The sequence below is a fragment of the Monosiga brevicollis genome, genomic scaffold, assembly GCF_000002865.3.
Source record: "Monosiga brevicollis MX1 MONBRscaffold_9 genomic scaffold, whole genome shotgun sequence".
NCBI classification, from domain to species: domain Eukaryota; class Choanoflagellata; order Craspedida; family Salpingoecidae; genus Monosiga; species Monosiga brevicollis.
In genome coordinates, this window is record NW_001865046.1 from 84915 (window position 1) to 106936 (window position 22022).

Below are 22022 nucleotides of genomic sequence, written 5' to 3' on the forward strand. Positions count from 1 at the left end.
ACACACACACACACACACACACACACACACACACACACACACACACACACACACACACACACACACACACACACACACACACACACACACACACACACACACACACACACACACACACACACTCGCTCTCTCTCTCACTCTCGCTGTCTGTTCAGAGGCGGATGTGTTCCGGTGGTGCTCGTAATCGGGCAAGGTTACGGCAGCTGTCCCGGTTTTGAAACTCGACCCACAACTGGGTAGCACGACGTCACAATGGCGTCGCGCAAGGCCCTCCAAACCCGAGACCTCAACCGCTCTCCAGTTAGTACCGAGTGTTGACGATCTTCAATGCAGATCCGTGACTTGCGCGTATTGGCATTGCTCTGTGCCCTTGCTAATTCCTCCTGTGTTTGCGATCCTCCAGGCGGAGCGCCAGCTCGCCAAACGTCTGTCTCCAACCGTTGCGGCAAAGACCTTGGGAGGTACAAAGCGACCCAAGCCGCTCGTGAGCAGCCGACACGCCCCTAGCACGCGCCCTCAAGATGCGCGCCGCAAGCCCGCCATCAACTCTACCTGGACAGCTTTTATGGATCTGCTTACCCGCGCTGTTAACATTGTGGGCACCGATGATGCCGAAAATCAGGAGCCAGCCATGCGACCACGCCAACTGAAAAAGCTCAAGGCCCGCGGTACCGTGGTCACGCCCGATCGCAACAGTGGGCGAATCGTCGAAAAAATGACCATGTTGAAGATTGAGGATGAGCATGCTGGCGCTTCCTCACCCGCCAACACTCGGCGCAAGACGCTGACACGCCGCGATCTGCTTCGCGAGCAATACCGACAGTCCATTCTCACGCCGAACAGCCGCCGACACCGGTGCGTCTCCTTGACCGCAACCACGCGTGCGCTCAGTCAGCCTGCTCTAAAACGACCCGGTCTAGTGTCGATTACGATGGTGCTCCCCGAACCCCCGGTCTGTCTCAAAGACTCACTTCCCCTTGCTGCATGTTTTTGACATGCTATTGTCGGTGCCCATCGGCCGTTATGCATGATAGAAACCGCCGTCGATACGCCGAGGAGTTGCGCTCCGAAAATGAAGTTGACGAAAATGAACCCACTTCCAAGCCCATGAAAGCAGCAGTGCAGGTACGGCCGCATTTGCATGCATAGACGCATAAGTTTTCCTGACCCATCAAAGCACAGCCACGAGTCAGACGTCTACGCTCGACTCATGTACAAACACCTCAACCCGCAGTCATCCAAGCAGCGCCTTCGGGCTCTGATCGACGACAAACCAGAACCACAACCCGAGATTGAACCTGCCTCATCGCCAGCGCCCGGTTCCCTCGCTGAGCAGCTTGCTGCGGCTGCCCTCGACAAAGATTCCACCGCTTCGAGTGAACCTCAGGCGATTGCCAAGCGAGCACATCCTCTTGCCACGACTGACTCTCCTCTGGCCATAGCCACCGACACACAAGATGCTAGCCCCAAGCCGCCGACGACAGTCTCGGCTGCCCCGATGCCACCCCCTGCCCCGCCAGCCCCGCCAGCACTTGCCAGTGGTGTGCCGGCGCCACCTCCACCGCCACCTCCGCCAGGCGCACCTGCACCCCCTCCCCCGCCGGGCATGGGTCTTCAGCTCGGTGCTACAGCCAACAAAGCCAAGCCTGCCAAGCTCAACCAGCTCTCCATGATGGAGCAGCGCCTCCGCAGTCGCATTACCAAAAAACAGGCAGTGAGCAAGGACGATCAGCCAAAACTGGATGACAAGGTACGCCAGCTTGTTGCCCGACAGTGACACAAGTGTTTGCATGCGTCGCTCGTATCTGCCCGCTTGTTCATGTGCGCAAATTGCTGGTGTCCATGTCAGACCCGACGCTGGGCTGAGATCCAATGCCGAGCTCGCAAGATTACATTGGACCGTATGTTTGCTTTGCATCTGCTGCTGACCGATCTGCGCGAGCCAAGACGTCACGTTGCGCCAGCCCTGTTATGGAGAATTGCACGCCCATCGCGCCACTTCCTTCCCTATATCTCATTCAACATGATTCTGCTTCCGCCCCTCACCGCTTGCTTTTGTTGTCGTCCTTTCTTTCAAACCCACAGAGTTTTTGAGCGCAGCAGAGCTCAAGCGTGCCGAAATTGCTGAGATTGCCAGTCGTCTGGCCACCGATCTTCCTCAGACTCTGGATGACGTGCGTGGCCCACGGCGCTTGTTGCCTTGCATATGCGTGGACGCTCATTAATCAACTCAAACTTGAGCACGTATCTGACATTTTGGCATCTTGATTTCTTTGCTGCAGGCTCGAGCAGTCGTGAGTGCGCTGGATGGTTGCTCGCAGTGGTACCCCGGAGGCTCAAAACAGATGAAGGCCGAGCTCGAGGGTTGGCAGGCTTTGGAGTCCAAGCTGGAGACCCTCGTCGAGTACGTGCAGGTTACCGATGACATCACAGACTCGTTGGAGAATGGATTACCCGAGCTGCGTGACTTTGGTGCCCACCTACAAGCTTTGCGCGATCTCTTCCGCGAGAAGCAACACCGCTGGGGTGCTTGCCTGCAAACCTTTGGCCAAACTTGGACCAAGCTGGGCCTCGCCACTGAAGTCCAACTCCTTGATGATGCATGGGGTTTTATGAAGGTAAAGCAATCCCCGCGTGCTCGGTCGCCGTTGTTGCTTTCGCCTTCAGAGACCACGATCCTGTGTGTGAGAGACGCGCTCTCACCGGTCCCCGGGCTCTTTGACGTGCTTGCAGGCCATCCCGGTTGCGTTTCTGGCGCGCTTGGAGCGTGACATGGCTAGTATGAAACGTACAGGCTTTCGCGTTTTGCGTGCTCGCGAGGTGAGATTGTGTGCTTGGATGATGCATATGAAACCAGATGTGACTGCCGTCCTGGGTCAAGTCATTGGCGTGTGCCTGGATGGCCAATAATTTTGATAGTTGAAAGAACTGCTGATGGAAGCACTGCAGCAATCAGCCATGCTGGCCACTCTCTGTCCGGATTATGCAGAGCAAGCTCAGTCCCTATGCTTGAAGGTTTGTGTCGCGCTCCCCCCCCCACCCCCCCACCTGGAGCTGCCTGCACTTTGACTTGCATGTTTTTTAAACCCCCCTTGGCTGACGCAGGCTCTGCAAAGCAATCTGGAGCTGCTGCAGGATATCTTCGACCACTACACCGTCAAGCAGGGACGCCCAACCGTTTGCAAACACTTTGACGATGTCATCAAGCGCATTTCCATTGCTCGCGTAGGTGCTTTGGGCCTGTGTGACTTCGAAGCATTGTTCGCAAGGGCTTCTGTTCTTGGCAATGTGGGCCGAGAAGGCTTGCACTGGGTGTATTTTGCTGCTGCCTGATTCTGCCTCGCCCATGCGACAAACCTTGATGTAGGACTTGTATCGTCAAGTTGGCAAGCAGTCGGCCAAGACCGTGGCGTTCAAGGACCGAGATGTCTTGTTCCAAAAAGCTTTGCGTGACAACGACGAGTTGGCGGCGAGCATGCATCAGAGCTGCACCAGCTTGCTCCAACACATTGTCGGCATTTCCGAAACCACTTTGGAGGACATGGTCACCTCGCCCGGACGAGGTGGTGCTGGCAATGGCAGCGACGAGCTTGTACGCTGGTTGATGTATGCTTGCCGGTTTGTGAACAAGGTGCTTGAGTGCTTTGGACCCGGTACGTAGACTGCACCCACAGCGCTTGGACAGCTTGTCTTGTCGAGTGGCCGAGACCTGCTGCTCGCCGCGAATGGCTCACCACGTCTGCCTCACCTGTCTGCTCGTTTGACCAAACTGCAGCGAGCCTTGAGGATGATGAGCGCGTTCGTGGTTTGCTGCAGTCTCTGCAGGATCTCGAATATCGGCTGCCCCCGTCCTCCAAGAGCACGGAGGCCGGCACTCCAAAACGTAGCAAACGGCTAAATGCTCCACCCTCCATGACCACAGAGAGCAGCTTTTGATCGTGGTTCAACTGTGCATCCAAACACCGTGTTCCCTCCGGTGTTTTAGTCCTCGTGTCAAGCATTGCCGGCTCGAGCAATCGTGCCTGTAGCCACATTTGCGATTTGTTTCATGCTCAGATAGTTTTTTTTTTTTTAAATACCGTTGTCTTGGCTATTCCTGTTTTTTGGTTTGTTTTGCTCTGTCAACTCGGTCTTCTTTTTAGCTGTCGCCGTGGTCCACGTTGTGGTTGCCAGCGCAACTGCTTGACCATTGACACGTTATTGCTTGCACCGTCGAAATTCAAGCTCGTTCTACCTTATCTTGCTTTCGGTTTCCTTTCGGTGGCTGGTATATCCGGCCATTCTGGGGCGGCGATAGCGCCAGCGCCTTGCACCTTTGTCCGCTCTCAATAGTCGCCAGACACACTCACACTCTAAACAACTTTCAAAGTTGATGATGAAGGATTCGACTGGTAAAGTTAAAACAACAATAAAAAAAACACGCCCGAATGGACATTATAAAGTCACAGCAGCCAGTCAGAAGGCGGGGAAAAACAAGCAAGGTTCCACAGCCGGCGCAGAAGAACTGCCACCATTATTTCGCAGCAGCAGTCAAGAACTCAAGAAAGCGATGGGCGTATTGCTCTGGGTTGACCGTGGTAAATTCAGCGGCCTTGCCGTGCTTGGCCGTTTTGGCCGCGTGAGCCGCCTTTTTCTTGCGGTTGTATACGGTCAAGACATCAATGATGCCAGCACAGTACAAGTACTCCTGGTCGGGCGACGCCAAAGGCAATGCGTACGCATCCTGCACGAAGGCGTCCACATCCTCAATCTAACAAGCAAAAAGAAAAAAAAAAAAATATTATAAAAAATTGCCACAAAATTATCCCAAAATTACTCCAAAATTAGATCCTCCCCAAAACCTCCAGCAAGACAGCCCGGGAGATGAATCGCCACGCACATCCGCTCGCCGATACACCGCCAGCAGGAGGGAGTAGTCCATCAGATTGAGGTGCTCCAGCATTCTAGGTCCAGAGAGTCGGAATCAGGACGGGTGACAGGGTTGAACCAGAGTCATTGATTGCCCAAGGCCTTCTTACCTGACATCATGAGCTAGGCGGTCGCAAAAGTCAGCGCGATGTGTGCCGAGTTCCAGCCTCATACTGCGCTGAAGAAAATCCCCATCCTTCAGGACCGGTACGTCTTGTTCCAGATCCTTTTCTGTGGCATGGCGCTCAAAGGTCGAACCCTACGCGGCACACAGGAGGCCACACAAAGAAGCTCTCGTCAGTGATGTCGCATATAGAGCGTCAACGATTACACTCGCCAAGGCTCCCGTCCTGACGCAGTCCACGACGGCTCCTTGCAGGAGTGCAAAGCGTGGCCCACTGACCTTGAGATCGTAGAGCTGGGGGGGTGCATCGGTTTGGGCGCTGAGGACGCTGTTCATGATGACAACGTAAGAGTCCCTGTCGTGCACGGTGATGCGATACATCCCGAGATAGCGGGGCAACAGCGTGCGGCACCCCAACTCAACGATATGCGAGTGATAGGCTTGAAAAGTGTGATGAAACTGCAAAACCTCCTCCTTGGACAGCGACTTGAGCACCAGGCGCTGATCGTGCGACACGTAAAAATGTGACCCAGTCCGAGCCGAGGAGGAGCGCGGGGCCAATGGACCTTCACACAAGGAGTACTATAAAGATCCCGGACACAGCGCATGGGCAGATCAGGACACGAGCATCGCCCAATGCCATGCACGCGGTGAGGTACTGTGCGCCAGATATGGCTGCAAATTCTCGTACCAAATAGTCGTCCATGTCCTCTTGAAAACGACGTCGAAGATCGCGGAAGACCAGAGGGCAGTACTCTTTCACCTTGAACTTGCTTGGCAGCTCGTGACTATCAGCCCCACCAACAAAGGCACGAATAGGTGCAGACGCGTGAGAGTAACGAGCTTTTGTGCGCAAGCAGGCCGAGGGTCTCTATCCGTGACCTTATCCCCTTTTCAAGACAAGGTTTATGGGCGTACTCGTTGTAGAGGTGATTGGCGACGGCAATCTTGCTATGAGCTTTGAAATCTTCGACCAAAATTAACTCTTTGACTGGGACGTATTCAAGTTGCGTCATCTAAGCAGAGGGTGCGGCATGACCATCAGTGGGATCTATACGGCAACACCTGCATGCGACGCGCACCAACAGAAGGACCCACCGTGTGATCGACACCCCACTGCAACACGGCAAGGAGGGGATCTGCTTGCCGGAAAGCCTTGCCCTTGGATTTCCATGCCTTGACCTTTTTTAGCTTGGAAGTGGGACCATCCATACTTGCGTTGCAGATGGGGGCGTACGACCGATGCGGGGGCGGCGTGTGTGTTGCCGCAGCACGGGTATCGGCTTACAACACCGTCGGTGGCGGTTCTCAGTCGTGCAGGGTCGACCCGACTGCCAAGACAATGAGCAGTGCTCTGGGCTCTTGAAGTTTCAGTTTTGGCTCGAGTTCACGACAGGCCCAAAGGGCGAGATGTGACCAAATCGCGAGGTCTGCAGCCAATGGAGGAGAGAATCAGCCGGAGGAATCAGTCCAAGCAGCGAAAAGAACAGCACAAACTGCCCATGCAGTTGAATTGAGCGAGCGAGGCGGCTTGAGGGATGGGCATGACCCGTCAAGCACGAGGAATGCCCCTATCCCCCCACTCGTCACGCTCGACATGACCAGCGGACGAAGGGGCGGTGCGCGACTGGACCAAGCCTCGTACCTGTCACACCGCGCGGCCACCAGCAGCAAATCGGCGTTCTTCTCCGATCCAAAAGCAACCCACCAACAATGCTCACCAAGAGCGCTTCCCGGGTGTTTAGATCCCCCGTCCAGGCAGATGTTAAAGCCAATCCTCGAGCCGTGCTACCGCACCGCTGCCGTTTCTCGTCGAGTGCCCAAAATACGAAAATTTTTTTTTGTTGTTTTCTTGCAGTTGTTCCAACAGTGCACCTGCGGAAGTGTGTAAAATACTACACTTTGAATGCTTGTCTTCCTGGTGATGGTCAGGTTGGGCTCGCTTTCTCTCTGAAATACGATGGGGCTGTACAAGACTCTCTGAATCCTGCTATGGACAATGAAATTCTCTGGATTTCTTCTGAGGTGGGAATAAAAGTCTAGTTTGGCTTTGGATTGTAGCTTGTGAATTGATGGACTTTTCTATATCTCTGGTACATTTGATAATTTATACGTACTCTCTGCATTTCTCCTGGCCGTCAGGTGTACCTCTCAACAGCCTTGCGTGTGTGTGTTGTGCGTTTTGTCAACACAACACTTTTTAATTTTTTTTTTTGAATTTTAATTTTTTTTTCAAAGATTTGAGGTACGACGACGACGATGGCGGCGGCGGCGATGCGGGCGCTGCCAGCGGTGGGAGATGGGGATATCAAGGGCGAGGGGGCGTGTGCGTGTATGTGTGTCTTGAAGCATGACTGGTTTTTCTCCGGTTGCAGCCGATAAAAACGTTTGCTGCTGCTGCTGCTAACTCGATGTGCATGCCTTGGTTAGCCGGAGCCGGAGTGGACAGAGCTAGACCCCGCTCGATGGCGGCGGGATAGAGGCAAAGCTACGTTTTTTGATCAAAGCTTGCCTCTTCTTGATGGAGTTGATTCCAGTTGTGGGCGGAACATGGCCGAGAATCAAGAGGCACCGACCAAATCGGTGTCGCGGCTGAAGCAGGAGGTCATCGACTGGCAACGCCAGTCGCTGTACCACAAGCAGCATGCCGCTGCCTTGCAGCAGGAGATTGAGATCCTGCGCAAGATGCTGGTTAAGCACAAGGTCGACCCTCACAAGCTGCCGCAACCGGCATCGCCCGCCAAAGCGTTGCACGTCTTTGACGAGGCTGCTTATCTCAACGAGCGCAGCACCTTGCTGGAAAAAATAAGCGAGCTGACCGAGGAGGTGCAGGTTGAACGCCTGCGCGCGGCAGGCCTTGATCTGCGCCTCAAAGAAACACTGGCCGAAAACAACCAGCTCTGCCATCGTGAGGGCAGCGTGGCCCGCCGCTACGAGGAACAGCTTGCCGAGGCACGAGATGAAATCAAGCGTCTTGACTCGATGATGCGCACTCATGCTTCCACTCGCGAATTGCGCATTCGCCAAGACTTGGTGGCTCAAGCCGAGTCCAAGCTCCATGCCCACTACGCCCAAGAGATTGCTGTCAGTGTTGTATCGAGGCTGTACGCTGCGTCAAACTGCACACCTTGCCTGCCTGACCCTCGGCACCGCGCAATGCATGTCCACTCTTAGCAAATCAAGCAACAAGCCCGGGATGCAGCCACTGCGTTTCAGGACACGCTCGAAGGTGGGCGACGCTCAGCACGGCTGGAGCCTAAACACTGACACCTTGAGCCTTGCTCTGAGACTGTCTTTCTTTCTTTTTTTTTTTAAGGCCCATGCTAACCAGTCTACCTTCCACCTCGCTGGCTGTTGTGTACCCCAGAGGAACTGCGCAAGGTTCACAAACATCGGCAGGCCGAGCTCCGACTCTTGATGGAGCAACATTCGCGTACCCTCGAGCGTCTTGAGCGCGAGCATCAAGATGGTGGGTTCAGCTTTGCGGCCCCAATCCGGGTCACCTGCTTTGCTTGCAAGCTCACCTCTAGTGTTCTTTTTCCTTTCTCGTCTCTATCCAAAGAGATGGAGCGTATTACCGAGGTTTGGCGCCGCAAACTCGGAGTGGTCGAGGTGAGCGCTGGCAGTTGCTCAGTGTCTTGTTCTACTTTGACTGCGCTTCAGTGCCCTGTTCAGCTCATCGTTTTTCCTTTTGATCCCATATCCTCCATAGCGCTCCAACAAGGTCTTGGCAAATCCGGAGCAGCTAACTGCAGCCGTGACCATGCAAACCAAGCTCCTCGAGCTTGCAGCTCGCCGTAGTGCCGCTGCAACACCGCACTCCTGACCATGCTCTGCTGGCTGCTTCCCAACCATTTACTGACCCGTTGTTGTCCCGTTGTTTCTTTCTGACCCAGGTTCGAGCCACAGACGCAGTGGTGTGCCTTTGTCTCTAAATGCCCCCTGCCTCCATCGCTCCCTGCCGCCACGCGAAGCGAATCGAATTAATCGTCTTTATCAACTTCCTCAAGGAAAGCAACAGCAAAGCATCTGAAGATGTACCAGAGTACGAGAGAGAGAGAGAGCTTGAGAGAGAGAGAGAGAGAGAGAGAGAGAGAGAGAGAGAGCTTGAAATGAATTGGTTTGGTCGGTTTGAGAAAGAGAGAAGTAAAGAGCAAAGAAGGAGAGAGCTTGAGAGAGAGAGAGAAGAGAGAGCTTGAGAGAGAGAGAGAGAGTTTGAGAGAGAGTTCGAGAGAGTGAAAGGCATGAAGGCACGAAGAGATAGCACAACTACCACATGTGACAACAAGAAAAGAAACATAGAGAAAGAGAGTGTGAAACTGAATGCTGACAAATCGTATCAAAGAGTCTGACAATTAGCACACTATCGCAAGGACGCTCTCATCCATGTGTGCCGTGATTTCAATTTTTTTTTTTTTTTTTTTGAATGAATCGACCCGAAGGGGGGCGACTGGACTGGACTGGACTGGACTGGACTGGACTGGACTGGTTGTTGGCTGGTTCTGGTCGGCGGCGCTTGAGATATTGGAGTGTTGTTGGGTGGTGGGCTTGTTGAGCGACGGGTGCAGTGGGATGTAAGGGTGATCAAACTTGCCTTTGGTTTTGGACAGCGGTTGATTGGACTTGTCTGGGCCTGGTGCCCATTTGGCCACGTGTTGTTTTATCGCTGCGCCTGGGGCATCATGCGGCTGTGAGCCAACTGCGTGGTCCGCAAGCGAGCCCTCGCCCCGGCAGTGGGTGGATCGACCCATTCAGCTTTTTGTGTTCTCCCCCACAATCAAGAGGACTTCACTTGTTCACAGTCCGCAGCCCAAACGCGTCTGTTCAGCCGGCAGCACGCGCTGCGATCCAGGCCTTGTTGATTTCGAATCGTTATCATGGATCGGTTCGAGCAGGCCGTGATGCTCAGCGTAGCACCAGCTGCGACACCCGAGCAGCGTCGTGAGGTGAGCGCCTCACATTCATGCTATCAGCCAATAGGGGCACCCGGGGCTGGCGCAGCCGCCGGTGGCCTCTTTTACAGAAACAGAAACCTCATCTTCTATCTCCATCTGTGCTGGGGATGCGCAAACATGCAGGCCTTTCACTACCTTCAAGAGCTGCAAACATCTAGCAGCGGCTGGCGCGTCTGCTGGGACAAGTTACGCTCCACCTCAACCATTGGATGTAACACAGATGTTACCTTTGCAAGCCTCAAGGCAAGCATCTGTTGGCCATTTTTGTCTTCCCCCTGCCGACGTGCAAGTACGCCCACTTGTCCATGTTCACCTAACCCCTACCTGAATGCCCCTCTTTCGTGTCGTGCCACGACTTTTGGCAGATTGTCGAAGAGGTAGCGCGTCAGCACTATGGCGAGTGGCCCAGCAACTTGCGCCAAGAATTCCGCCAAAGCCTCCCTGGCATTCTCGATCGTGTCTTACTGCATCCGACCTTTCTGCGCAATAAATTTGCCCAGCTACTTGCCTCCATGTACGGCTCATCGTCAAGCTGTACTGGCGTCGCCGAAAAAGGCTTGGCCAATGACCACTCACAAAACTCCTTGTTGCGCTTTGCTCTTGGATCCCATCCTTCATCGCCGTGTTGATAGCTTCTCGCACGATTATCCTCAAATGTGGTCGAGCTTCTTTGGTGACGTCATGTCCATGTGCCAAGAGCGCCAATGCCTGGATATCTACTTGCGGATGCTCCTTGCCGTCAATGAAAAGGTCGGCGCTTTCAAATCACCTCACGTGTGCGCCATGCCAGTCTACCTCATGTCGCATGCACGCATGTGGGGTACGCTGGGGTACGCCGCCATCCGCTCTCCTCACCTGCACCTCCATTCAAACTCTGCAGATTGCCGATCGCGAGCTGAATCGCACCAATCGCGAACTGGAGCAATATGCCGAGCTCAAGGATCAGCTGCGTGATCAAGACATGCCGCTAATTCTCTCCACTTGCTTCAACAGTGTCGTGTTTGCCTGCGAAGATGGTGCGCACGGGAGTCTGGCGTGCGTAGGCAGCAAGCATGCAATTATCCACAGCTTATCTCAGTCATCATTGCTGGCGCGCCTGGTCGTACACAGGAGACGTGGAGACGGCAGCGCTTGCACTGCACGTTGTTGCCGAATACATAGACTGGGTCGACATCAACCTGACAGCAAGTCCCGACGCAGTGCAGGTCAGCGACGCTTCTGCGCACGACTCAAGCCGAGCTACTCGCCTTAGCTCGGAGCCTGGTCCTCACTCTTGTCACGACCCTGTCGGGTAACATTATCTTTGTCAGGTCTACCATCGCTGTCTAGCCGAGCCGTCACCCATGGCCGAGGCTGCTTGCGAGTGCATCGCAGCCATGGCTTTGAAGGGCATGCCGGCAGCAGAAAAGGTTCAGGTGTTTGAGGCTCTGCAAGTGTGGCCGAGCTTGCAGCAGTTGGCCGTGCAGGCCATGGAAGTTGACGACGTGGATCTGCTCATCAAGATTGGTCGTGCCCTGGACTGCACAGCCTACGCCACCCTGCAGGAGCTTCAGGCAGCCACCGAGCCCTCCTTGCAACATGCGCTCATGGGACTTCTTATGGTGGTTCTGCCCTTGGCCTTTGCCGCCTATGCACACGAGGATGATGATGTGTCGCATGCGATGTTATCCAGCGTGACCGAGTACCTGGCCTTGCACAAGCAGGCCAAAGAAGGCCAGTTGCCACCCGAGCACGATCAGTTGCTGCAGCAGCTCATATCCATCACCATTCTCAAGATGAAGCACGAGCCTGAAGATCTGGTCGTGACAGATGCGCAGAATGAGGCAGAATTTGAAGAGTTTCGCAAGGAACTCAAGACCGTTCTTGCCAATGTCTGTGCTCTGGTACGTGGGTTCCACACTTGTGCTGCATGTCCATGTCCTAGTGCCCTTGCGCTGGTGATGAAGGTCCCTCTTGTGGTGCATGACCCCTCGTTTTTTTTTTTTGTCATAGAATTTGAATTTGGTTCTTGATCACGTGGAAGACAACATTTTGGCTGTGTTACAGCAAGCTGCCTCTGCGCCCTGGACTGAGCTCGAGCTTGTGCTTTACTTAATCTACTGCCTGGCGGAGTACGTGCCTTTGCCAGCAAAGAGTGAAACGTTTGAAGCTTTGCCCGCGCGCATACGCATGCGCAACCTGGTCGATCACGCGATCATGGCCCAGGTGGCTGCCGATGCCCATTTGGGTGTTCTCAAACAGCTTTTTGAAGGTGAGTGATCACCCTATTCACTCATCCTGATGTATGCTTTGCTGTGCCTGTGGCATGGGTGACTCGGGTTGACTGGGAGGTACTGGTATGTTGCAGTCTATGGCCGGGCAGTGCGTTTCCTATCGCCACAGAGCGTGGATCCACTTGTGAGCACCATGCTTGGACCCCTTGGTATTCGTCACCCGGATGAGCGCATCCGTTCAAGGTACACGAGCAACCCGTGGCGTGCTTGTGTACGTTGCCAACGCCAATGTAGATTCTTGTCTGACCAGCTCACTGGGCGTGGCCCAAATAGATGCTGCTATCTCTTGGGCATGACCGTGATGAAGGATCGGGCGCTTCGACCTTATTTGGGCCAATACTATCCCGCCTTTAAGGCTAGCCTAGCCGAGCTTTTGACCTTTGACATGATCCTTAACGAGGTGAGCGGCGGGCCTTGTTCTGGATGGCCCAACTTTTAGAGTGTGGGGCTTGAGAGCCTGTCATGGGACAATTCGACAATTCGACAATTCGACAATTCGACAATTCGACAATTCGACTATCCATTCGTGCCAGGCCTGACACCCTACGCTGTTGGCACTGGTACAGACGCTGGCACCCGAGGATCAGCTTTTCTTGCTGGAAGGCTTATCTTGGATTCTCAGCGAGTCGTCAGAAGCAGCAGCGGTATGTATCTGGCCTCATTCTGTGCGTTGCTTTGTGAGCGCCTGGCTTCTTGGGCGGCCGACTTTGCACGTTCTTCAAGTTGCCTGGCGAGGCCAGAGTTGCGATCGAACAGGGCCGTGATCGTACGGCACTAAGACTTTTTCTGCGCGTTGCGATGCGTTGCGGGTGTAGACCAAGGCGGAGGATTTGGGTGCTCTGGTATTTCCGCTTCTGCAGGCCTTTCAAGAAGTTGCGACGAGGCTGTTGCAGTCCGAGACATCATCGGAGGAGCATCCAATTCTGGCCGCCCGTCTCAGCCATATCATCTCCTCTGTGACGTAAGCCCCTCCCTCGTCTCACCGATAGTCGGTACAAGATCAAAGTTGTCGCGTGGGGACCAGCCTCAGATGGTGCATCACCCTTCTTGCTTGCTCACCCCCGCCCCCGGCTCCTCCATCGCTGGGGTTCGTTCCTAGGCGACTTAGCAAGGGGTTTAGTGCAGCAACCTTGAGTGCCTGTGGTGGAACCACGGTTTTTCAACAGGCCCTCGATGTCTTTGTGACCGTGCTTGGCACGAGCATCGAGCGCTCAACCCTGCATGGCGGTGCGTCCCAGCAAGAGTGACCCTCAATCCTGTCTGATACTCGTCCTGCAACCAAAAGTTTGAGCACGTTAGCGTGCTTTTCTCCACCCACTCATTTCCTAGCTCATGGTGTTGTGGTGGATGGCGTCCGTGAATGTAGCTGTGCGCATGTATCTGCATCGCATGGTCGTGGCTTTGGGGAGTGATGTGCTCACTGTCATGCCCATAGCCATTCGCGGCCTTTTGTCCGAGCCGACCATTGAGGATCTGACTGAGTTTGTCCCTTTACTGGCCCACATGGTGGTCAAGTTCAAGGCTGCGGTGCTCCCAGTTTTGCAGCAAACACTTTTTCCTCTGGTGGAGGTATGTGTGTACGCTTGCCATCTTTAGGGCGCGAAATGAACGCCCACCCCGCCCCGCGTGCCAGTCGGGGCTACTTTGAGCGGCTTGAAGACGTGCCAACTCGTGCATCCCATCCCTTTTTTTGGTACACTGCTTGCCCGCGCTTGTTCTGGAATCTCAAATTATTTTTTCGCCGTACCATTAGGCTCTGTACGGCTTCTTGAATGCGGGTCAGGGCGAGAACAAGTCTCCGGAGGAGGCACAACAAGTTCTGGATGTCCGGCGCGCCCACTTTTCGTTGCTGCACTCTGTTGTGACGCACGAGTGCGCTGAGGCCTTGACTGTCAATCCGGACGCCTTCCCGGCGCTCATGGGTACCGTTACCAACGGGTTGTTGACTCTGGATGACCCAAAGTTGCGCAAGCAATGTGCCTCTATTCTTCTCGCGCTGGTAGATCAATGGCTTCCCACACGGGCGGTCGAGGGGTTTGAGGAATTTGCTCGAACCGAAATCTTGATGGCTGGCCTGCAAGCTCCGCTCGACCCCCACTTCAATCTCGGCGATGTTCAGTTCAACCTCGCCCTTGGGGAAATTGCCCTGCTCCTCCTCAGCCTGGTGCGCATCTTGGGCGAGCCGCTGCTGTCACACTTACAAGCCCAGTTGCTACCGAGTCTCGGCATGAGCGAGGCACACGCCCTGGCCGTTGTGCAGGCTCTTCATCAGGTCAGCTTGCTACCACCAAGGGGGTGCTTAGAAATGGGCTAAAAAGGGCTTGTTGCCACCTCAATGGCTCAATTTTTGCCGGCGATGGCCTCTTCTGTGCTACAGGAACTGGGCAATAGGTCAGCTGCAGCAGCCAAGTCTAAATTGTCCGCGACCTTGAGACAAGCGTACGCTGCCGTCCAGAAAAACCAGTAATTTGAAGAGCAGGCCGAATACGCCGCTCGGCCGCTGCCATGCCCGCGTTGCACGCGTCTCATCACCTTGGCATGTGTCGCTGGCCATGTTGTTTCTGGTGGCTTCTTTCTTGCGTGTTGCTGCTCTGCATGTCCACCTATTTGCACCTGATGACTTTCGAATCGACTTGCGAACACTGCACTGGTCAACACATGGCCCACCTTTCTGTAAGCAACGTGCCATCGGCAAGATTCTGCCATGCCCAGTAATTTTTTCCAGTTCAAGGCCGATACATGCCTGCGATGAGCCTGCTTCACGTCACATTCTTGAGACGACGCGAGCGCAGCCTTGTCCCATTCTCTCTCTCTCTCTCTCTCTTTCTCTCACACACACTTTTTTTTTGCCAGGCATTGCTTCACTTTTTTGCTTTCATGCATGCAGTTGAGGCAACCAACAAGGGCTCCGGCGCGCTTGCTCATGGTGCCCATCGACCCGCTCGCTCACTCGGCAAGCGATGTTTCGTGACTCCTCAGCGACGTTATCGGGATCACTTGCCAAGATTTGGGATGGGCCGATTGCGAGCGGGACATGGAGTCATCCAAATCCGAGACCACGGGTTGGCCATGGTGGCCACCACGTTTCGCGGCCTGCAAAGTGTAAAGCGTTGATGAGTGGTCGTGCGGGCATTCATTTGCTTGTAATGGTTGCAGCACATCTGGCCTCCCTACTCTCGACTGTCTTCTGGCTCGCCTGGACCCTCATCGGCTGCCAGTCCGTTCGCCCAGCAGTTGACCTAGAGCAAGGTGGCTGGCTGTACGGCCACCAACGCTGCCAACATGACTGATGTACTGACCACGCGTACGCCATCGGGGGCCGTTGTTCCTGTCATGGCACCAAATCTTGGTGAGTTGTACCCATCGCGAATGCATACCCTGCTGGGCTGCTTTCCGCTCAGTGGCGTGCATGGCTGCCGCCTGATAAAGTCTGTCTTGCGCGGATCGTTCGGGGCACACAGAGCAAAAATCCCACAACGAAATTGACCAGATCGAGTCCGATACTGGCCTCCAGGCCCTGCCCTTTCACGTTGCGGCGTGCACAGGCGGCCAATTCTCTCAGGCCCACCAGGTCCGGCTCTTTGGCGCACTGCTCGCCAGCAGCTACCCTAGCTCATCAATCCCTTCTAACCGCTCTCTCGCTGCCGATCTCTCTTGCCGACACGGCTATCTAGATAAAAAACGTTGAGAGCAACGACTCGACTGTCTATTGTTCACGGCTCAGCCGCAACGTGACGTTCAAACTTCAAGTCGAACGCCTGGTCCGTGCCCGGTCTCGGCTTCCCCTCAAGTTTAAATATCTTTTTTTTTTTTTTTTTCTACACGGTCGCATGCTGAAAAACCTTCTGTCGCCTTGTGGCTTCGACAAACGGATAGAATCATGCCTTGGTTGCCGTGGACATCTGCCCACCTACGCTCGGATATACCTGCCCAGTACATAGTACGACTCTCGTCTCGGGCTTGTCCTGCTCTCTTCGTCAGGCCAAAGCCTACCGAGGCCCGAAGCTTCGGGCATTGAAAGCACAGCATGATGCTCTCCACATTTTCCTGATCAATCCCTCTCTTGCCCCGGGACACTTAGGCGGGCTGGTTTTTGCCGCCACCGCCGAGCCAAACGAGTTTGACTATGCCTGGTACGAGCTACTGTGCCACTGCCTCGTAACCATCATGTTCAGTTTCATCGTGGTTGTGGCCTTTGGATGGCCGATATTCACGTGTGGGGCCTGGTAGCTACGATGACTGGACCTTGCATGACTGGGAACACCTGCTTCAAACCAAGGCTGCGTCAGTTTTCTCTTTACAGCTGCCCACTGGCCAAGGCTTTGTGTGGAAGCTTGGTGCACTAAAATTTCTCACAAACTCCTGGGCTCGCATCCACCCCCTTTTTTCCCATGTAGTTCCAACGAACCGTGGGCAGAGCGTGAACCTCTTGCCTATTTTTCCTGTTCGGTCGGTGAACCAACTCGAGTTTATCTGCGCCATCGACGTCGAGTCTCGTACGTGTCGCTGGCAATGCAGTCACCCGACGCGTGGCGCACCTGGCCGCACGAGCCATCCTCATGACACACACCGCCTCGTGGGCTTTGGGACTGGGACTTTAACATCAGATGGCTTGTTATCAAGTGCATTAGCGCCCATTCGCGAGGACCGCTCAATCAAAATATGGATATCCGATGCTTTCGGGTGTTTGTGAGTCAGCATGGTCCGCACTTTTGTTAGCTTGATGTCGTGTCCTGCCCATCGTTGCACTGCCACACTTTTCTCAATCGGACACTATCTCCTGCAGGGGCGGCCGTGGGATTACCAACCAACTGCGGCTTCGTGGTATTGATCAAGCAGGTCGCTGAGGTTCTTTCACAGGCTTTGAGTGGCCGTTGTCTTGATGCTATACAAAAATAGTATGCCGTCCTAATCAACTAATTGACCAAAGCAAATTTCGGACAAGTGTCAAACATGTTCACACATCGATTGATAGGCGGCCAGCAAGACTGGCCTTTGCTCATCTATCAAAATGGACAGCAATGGTGCACTCAGCAAAAGATAGACATGACAGCACGTGACAAAGGGGCTCAGGTCATGAGCTCTATGACAGTGGAAAGAGCACAAATAACAGGCGACATAAAGAGGCCATCGCGCAAAGAATACCATGAATAAAAAAAATGTCAAGAAAACGCGGGAAAAAAAAAGCTCTCTAGCTACTATTGACAGCTGATGCGCGCAGTCTCAGGCGCCCACGGTTCAGCACAAAACTCGAAGCAGCGCACTCTCATTCAAACATTTGCGTGCGTGTAACAGAAAAAAAAAAAGGAAAGTGATGCGCCAGCAAGAAAAAAAAAATAAAAATCATGCGGCACTCCACTCACACAAGACGGAACACAACATTAGAACATGCATGGTATTCACGGACGAAAAGACGGCATCCGTAAACCCCCAATTGATCAAGACTCATCCGATCCAGTTAACAGTCGCTGAATGGCACGAATCTTCTGGCGATCCCCGGGGTCTCGCTGAAGACAGGCATCCATCAAGCCCTGAGCATGTGAGAGCCACGTGCAGGAGCAGCACATGGTATGAGTTCTGCGAATTTGTCCATATTTGCAAATCCAGAGCCCAGGCAGGTGTACAATGACAGTGCACGCGGTGGACCTTACCGTGAGACGGGCGTCGTCGGTGTTGGGACGAGCAGGCACGCTGTCACTGCCAGCAATATGAAACATGAGGGCAAATGCATTGAGGCAGGAGAGCTCATGCCACGGCGGATGGGCTGTGAGGAGTTCAATGCAGAGGCAGCCCAGTTGCCAAACGTCCGAAGCCCGGCCGATATGGGCGCCTCGGATGACCTCGGGGGCCATGTAGGCTGGGCTGCCATGAGTGGAGTGAATTTCACCCTCTTGAGTTTCATGCCCAGCCAGAGCACGAGCATCGGAAAAATCAGTCAGCTTGGCGACACCCTCTTCCGTAAGCAGGACGTTGGCCGCTTTGATGTCACGATGGATGATGCCAGCCTTGTGCAGGTGCGCGATGCCATTGGCAACTTGCACGAGGCAGGTCACCGCTCGCACACTGTCAAGAGCGCCTTGATCATGCAGCAAATCCAGCAGCGACCCACCCTTGAGCAGCTCAAGGTAAAGGCACACGTGCGAAGGCGTGGCGTTGGTACCAAAGTAGCGGACCAAATTGGTGTGAGAACCGATTCTATACACTCGACAACGGGGCAGGCGTGAGACTGGGCCTGGATCAGCAAGATGCCAAGGGCGGCACATTGGCTCACCCGTCGATGAGGTCAAATTCACTTTCAAAGCGCGCGACCTGTGATACTCGCTTGCTCGGGGCCATGGTGGCTGGGAGGCCAATCTGCAAGTCGCACCGTTGAAACCATCAGCCAAGACCAAACAACGGTTGACAACGCATTTGTCTGCTTGATGCAGCCGCTGACTCAATCCCGACCATACTCCGGTCCAGCCAAAAGCTCAAACTGACCTCTTTGACGGCAAGCAGCTGACCGGAGGCTAGGTCCTTGATCTCGTACACTTGACCAGTAGCGCCCCGGCCCAAGAGGGCACGCCGCTCCCAATGAGTGCCTTCGCGATAGTCTTCGTCCACACTGGGCACAGCGGCAGGCTCGGGCGATGCGCACGAGTCGGTGTCTTCGAATTCGTCCGCAACCAAGCTCTCTCCGGAGCACTGACTGAGGGCCTCACACGAAGCTGTTGGTGTCACATTGCAGCAGGCATGGTACGAGGGTGAGCAGTGAGCACCAGCGCATGACTTAAGGACCAAAGAGGCACATGACACGTACGAGACGAGCTCGCTTGCTGGGCGGCCAGGGTGTCATCTGCACGAAAGTCTGCGGTACAACGGGACAAGCGCTTCCACATGCGAATGATACTATGGGTGGTGTTGAAGCGGCAGGGTGAGACCCGAGGCTTGAAACGTCTCCACCCGAGGCGCTCCTATCATCTAGGACCTCGAATTGAGAAGAGGCGAAACGGGCCCTAATCTCGCACCGTTGATGACCCGAAGCAAAGACCGCTGTGCGCCAGTTCTCAAGGATGGGGGAGAAAAAGTTGAGATCTAATTCCCCACGCAAGAAGCAGGAATAGTGATGAGGGGCAGTGTGCACGGTTGCGCCAACGATGACGTGTGTATGTTCGCATCCCGCTGGTCTTGCTTGAGCCGAGGGGTTTGCACACCTTCAGAACGTTGAGCTGCTTGAATGACGGTCGGCGAGGCGGAGATGAGGCCGCTGTAGTGCTCGTTCAAATGAATGAGGGTGGTCAGGTGCCCAGCAAACCACTGGCGCAGACGGGTGCTCAGGTGTTGACGCGGTGGACTCGTGCACGTGGTGGTAAGGATCATGTCCAGTGTCACCACGCCCGCCATCATGAGCTCGGACAGCAGATCCTTGGACATTTGCCTAAACGGGACAACGGGTTGGTGTTAGGGAGAGTCGGGGCAAAGAGCAGCCACACCGTGGCTTGGTTCTCGGGCAGGGCGGGCATGGGATATCATCAAAAACGCACTGAATGCCAAGGGCCGAGTCACCAGTTCGAAGGACAATGGCCTCAATCAAGGTTGGCCAACAGCTCGTGGGGAGTTGAGGGCCGACGGCTACGATGAGGACGGCGACGGTGTGGAGCACCGCCAAGACTTTGTCACGGAGAAGATTTTCAAAGAGGCGGCTGGCTTCAAGTCCATGGGTGGCCACGAGGGTGGGATGCTGGAGCAGCAACTCTTTGAGTCCTTGCACGCTGTTCTTGCGGTCGGTGGCCAGCGTGGTGAAGCACCGCCGAGCGTGTAAGCGGTGCTCTTCGGGGAGCCAGAGGAGAGAGTCGGGGTCAACATTGGCGGCGTTGGCGGCGTTTGTCTTTAGAGCCGCATCACTCAGTTGCGGGGCGGAGGGGGTACTCTCGTCGGTGATGACCGGGTCCGTGAGGGCTTGCCATTCGGAGCGGCAAATGGGACAGCTGGTTTGTTTCCCAATGGCACGACAACCATGGGCCAAGACGGTCATGCAATGCAGGTGAATGGCATTGCGACAAGTGGCGCAGCGAGTGGCCGATTCACCCTCGACGACCTGAACGAGACAAATGGGGCAGCCCTCCTCACTATCCAGGGTGGTGGCGTGGCTCAAGCAGCGCTGCTTCTTGGCTTCCTCGGCCTCGTTGAACATGTTGACCATGGATTTGATTTCATAATCGTGGATATTCGAGCGGCGGATGAGCGGGTTATCACGGTGCAGTTTGAGCAACTTGAGGAGGACAAACAGCAGGTGGCAGCAGTGCTCCTGGCGGCAGCCCGAGCAAGTCTGTGGACCCAGAACGACCTGTGGACGACACAAGTTTGTTAACGTGACCGCGCGACGACAAGCTGATGAGCGGTGTCAACGGGCATAGAGGATGGTGACGAGGGTTGAAGGGGTGGGTCCATTGAGGCAGTGAGTGCGTACCTTGTAACGCTGGTCATCGTTGCCGATGAGGAAAGCAAAAGGGCCGACTTTGCCGAGATAGTAAAGGCGTACACTGCTAAGGACTGCGTCAATGCGTCGCTCCAGGGCCGTTGAGGCTCGTTTGCTCGACTGCGTAAGTATGAGAGGGGCGATTCGGGGTGAATGACAACGGCTCGCCATGCGACACAAAATAGAAAGCGGAGGCGGCGGGATGGTTTATTCCAAGAATGCGAGCTGTCCAAACCTTGTCACGCTCCTCGATGGAGGTGCGAACGGGGATGCGCGAGTTGCGCCTTGCGGGTACGGGTGAAGTGGGCAACATGGTGCCAAACCTCAAGCCCGGGTTCCACCCAAGCCAACCGGAAACCTTCTTTGGATAACGGGTTGTGCTTAAAATCTACCAGACCCAGACCCAGAGCACGATGCCCTTTACCGGAAGCGACCGTCAGCCATGAACTGCGACGCAAACCGCGTCAAGAGGGCGTTGGTCTATGGTGGAAGGCCGTCGGGTGTGGCTGCCATCGTGCACACAAACGTAAAAAAGATGAGAAACCGCGCGTAAACTTGGCGTTTGACAACGTTTGTCCCACCGCATTGGCTGCCCAAGCACCCCAAACACGCCACAAACAAAAGCAAGAGCCGTGCATCGAATGCACCACAAAGTGCATTTGAAAAAAAGACCCCCCCCACCCCTCCTCCCTGCCTCGAAGGAACGGGCGGATGACGGCGCTGCCATTTCCGACAACGATCGTACCTCGCGCCACATCCGCTTGTCTTCTGTGTGTTGATGACAGTGAAAATTTTTTTAAAAAGAGAGAGAGAGAGTAAACCAAAAGGTCAGAGAGAGATGAGATTTGGGTGCGATGGTTGAGAGAGCGGGCGTGGGCGTGAGGGAGTTGAAGAGAGGCGATTGATCACCAGGGTGAGGGTAAGGTAAAATTGAAAGGGATACAAGAGAGGATAAACAATAAGGAGAGAGGATCAGGGAGAGCGGTTGAGCAGCATTCAAGCGTAGAGAGTAAGCGGTTTTTAACAAGACCAGCAGCTCCGTAGAGTCACAGTAAAGTATAACTCTGACACACTTTGGTATTGAGATATAGTGACAATTGACACACTTTATGTTTTTATGCTTACGAGCTTACGATCTCAGCAGACAAAAGAGACGCTCAAAACCATAAAATGTAAAATACTTTTTTAAAAATTGTCAGAGAGAAAGAAGCGAGAGCGAGAAGGGAGTAAAGGGAGTAAAGGGAGTAAAGAGAGATGAATTGGTTTGGTCGGTTAGAAATAAAGAGCAAAGACACAAAGGAAAA

The 22022-nt window shown here is 54.5% G+C and overlaps 6 protein-coding genes across 6 annotated transcripts; 3 read left to right on the forward strand and 3 right to left on the reverse strand.

Annotated features, from left to right (window-relative positions):
- Positions 1–252: 252 nt before the first annotated feature.
- MONBRDRAFT_25090 (uncharacterized protein) lies at positions 253–3936 on the forward strand (the record flags this gene model as incomplete). The annotated part of the gene is made up of 12 exons (XM_001745422.1): positions 253–300; positions 404–855; positions 1035–1125; positions 1178–1750; positions 1850–1901; positions 2086–2174; positions 2283–2618; positions 2734–2820; positions 2920–3015; positions 3106–3225; positions 3368–3653; positions 3776–3936. The coding sequence occupies 12 exons, from the start codon at positions 253–255 to the stop codon at positions 3934–3936; spliced, it is 2391 nt and encodes a 796-aa protein (XP_001745474.1).
- Positions 3937–4513: 577 nt separating this feature from the next.
- On the reverse strand, positions 4514–6244 carry MONBRDRAFT_25091 (uncharacterized protein; the record flags this gene model as incomplete). Its single annotated transcript, XM_001745565.1, has 7 exons — positions 4514–4750; positions 4880–4943; positions 5019–5167; positions 5312–5614; positions 5724–5820; positions 5951–6048; positions 6131–6244. 7 exons carry the CDS (start codon positions 6242–6244, stop codon positions 4514–4516), a joined length of 1062 nt encoding a protein of 353 aa, XP_001745617.1.
- Positions 6245–7582: 1338 nt separating this feature from the next.
- MONBRDRAFT_25092 (uncharacterized protein) lies at positions 7583–8858 on the forward strand (the record flags this gene model as incomplete). Its single annotated transcript, XM_001745423.1, has 4 exons — positions 7583–8116; positions 8207–8261; positions 8400–8644; positions 8745–8858. The coding sequence occupies 4 exons, from the start codon at positions 7583–7585 to the stop codon at positions 8856–8858; spliced, it is 948 nt and encodes a 315-aa protein (XP_001745475.1).
- Positions 8859–9037: 179 nt separating this feature from the next.
- Positions 9038–9975, reverse strand: MONBRDRAFT_32257 (uncharacterized protein; the record flags this gene model as incomplete). The annotated part of the gene is made up of 2 exons (XM_001745566.1): positions 9514–9975; positions 9038–9301 (listed from the first exon to the last, which is right to left on the reverse strand). Exons 1-2 carry the CDS (start codon positions 9781–9783, stop codon positions 9038–9040), a joined length of 534 nt encoding a protein of 177 aa, XP_001745618.1. The 5' UTR covers positions 9784–9975.
- A 693-nt stretch (positions 9976–10668) lies between these two features.
- MONBRDRAFT_32258 (uncharacterized protein) lies at positions 10669–16490 on the forward strand (the record flags this gene model as incomplete). Its single annotated transcript, XM_001745424.1, has 19 exons — positions 10669–10737; positions 10868–11003; positions 11098–11192; positions 11298–11870; positions 11980–12238; positions 12335–12443; positions 12534–12660; positions 12827–12904; positions 13076–13221; positions 13360–13487; positions 13627–13829; positions 14014–14182; positions 14342–14532; positions 14638–14699; positions 15240–15322; positions 15722–15831; positions 15935–16021; positions 16137–16200; positions 16342–16490. 19 exons carry the CDS (start codon positions 10669–10671, stop codon positions 16488–16490), a joined length of 2838 nt encoding a protein of 945 aa, XP_001745476.1.
- Positions 16491–17698: 1208 nt separating this feature from the next.
- Positions 17699–21031, reverse strand: MONBRDRAFT_25095 (uncharacterized protein; the record flags this gene model as incomplete). The annotated part of the gene is made up of 10 exons (XM_001745567.1): positions 17699–17791; positions 17912–18455; positions 18532–18614; positions 18741–18967; positions 19060–19148; positions 19268–19334; positions 19454–19677; positions 19994–20586; positions 20710–20838; positions 20954–21031. The coding sequence occupies 10 exons, from the start codon at positions 21029–21031 to the stop codon at positions 17699–17701; spliced, it is 2127 nt and encodes a 708-aa protein (XP_001745619.1).
- Between the last annotated feature and the right edge of the window lie 991 nt (positions 21032–22022).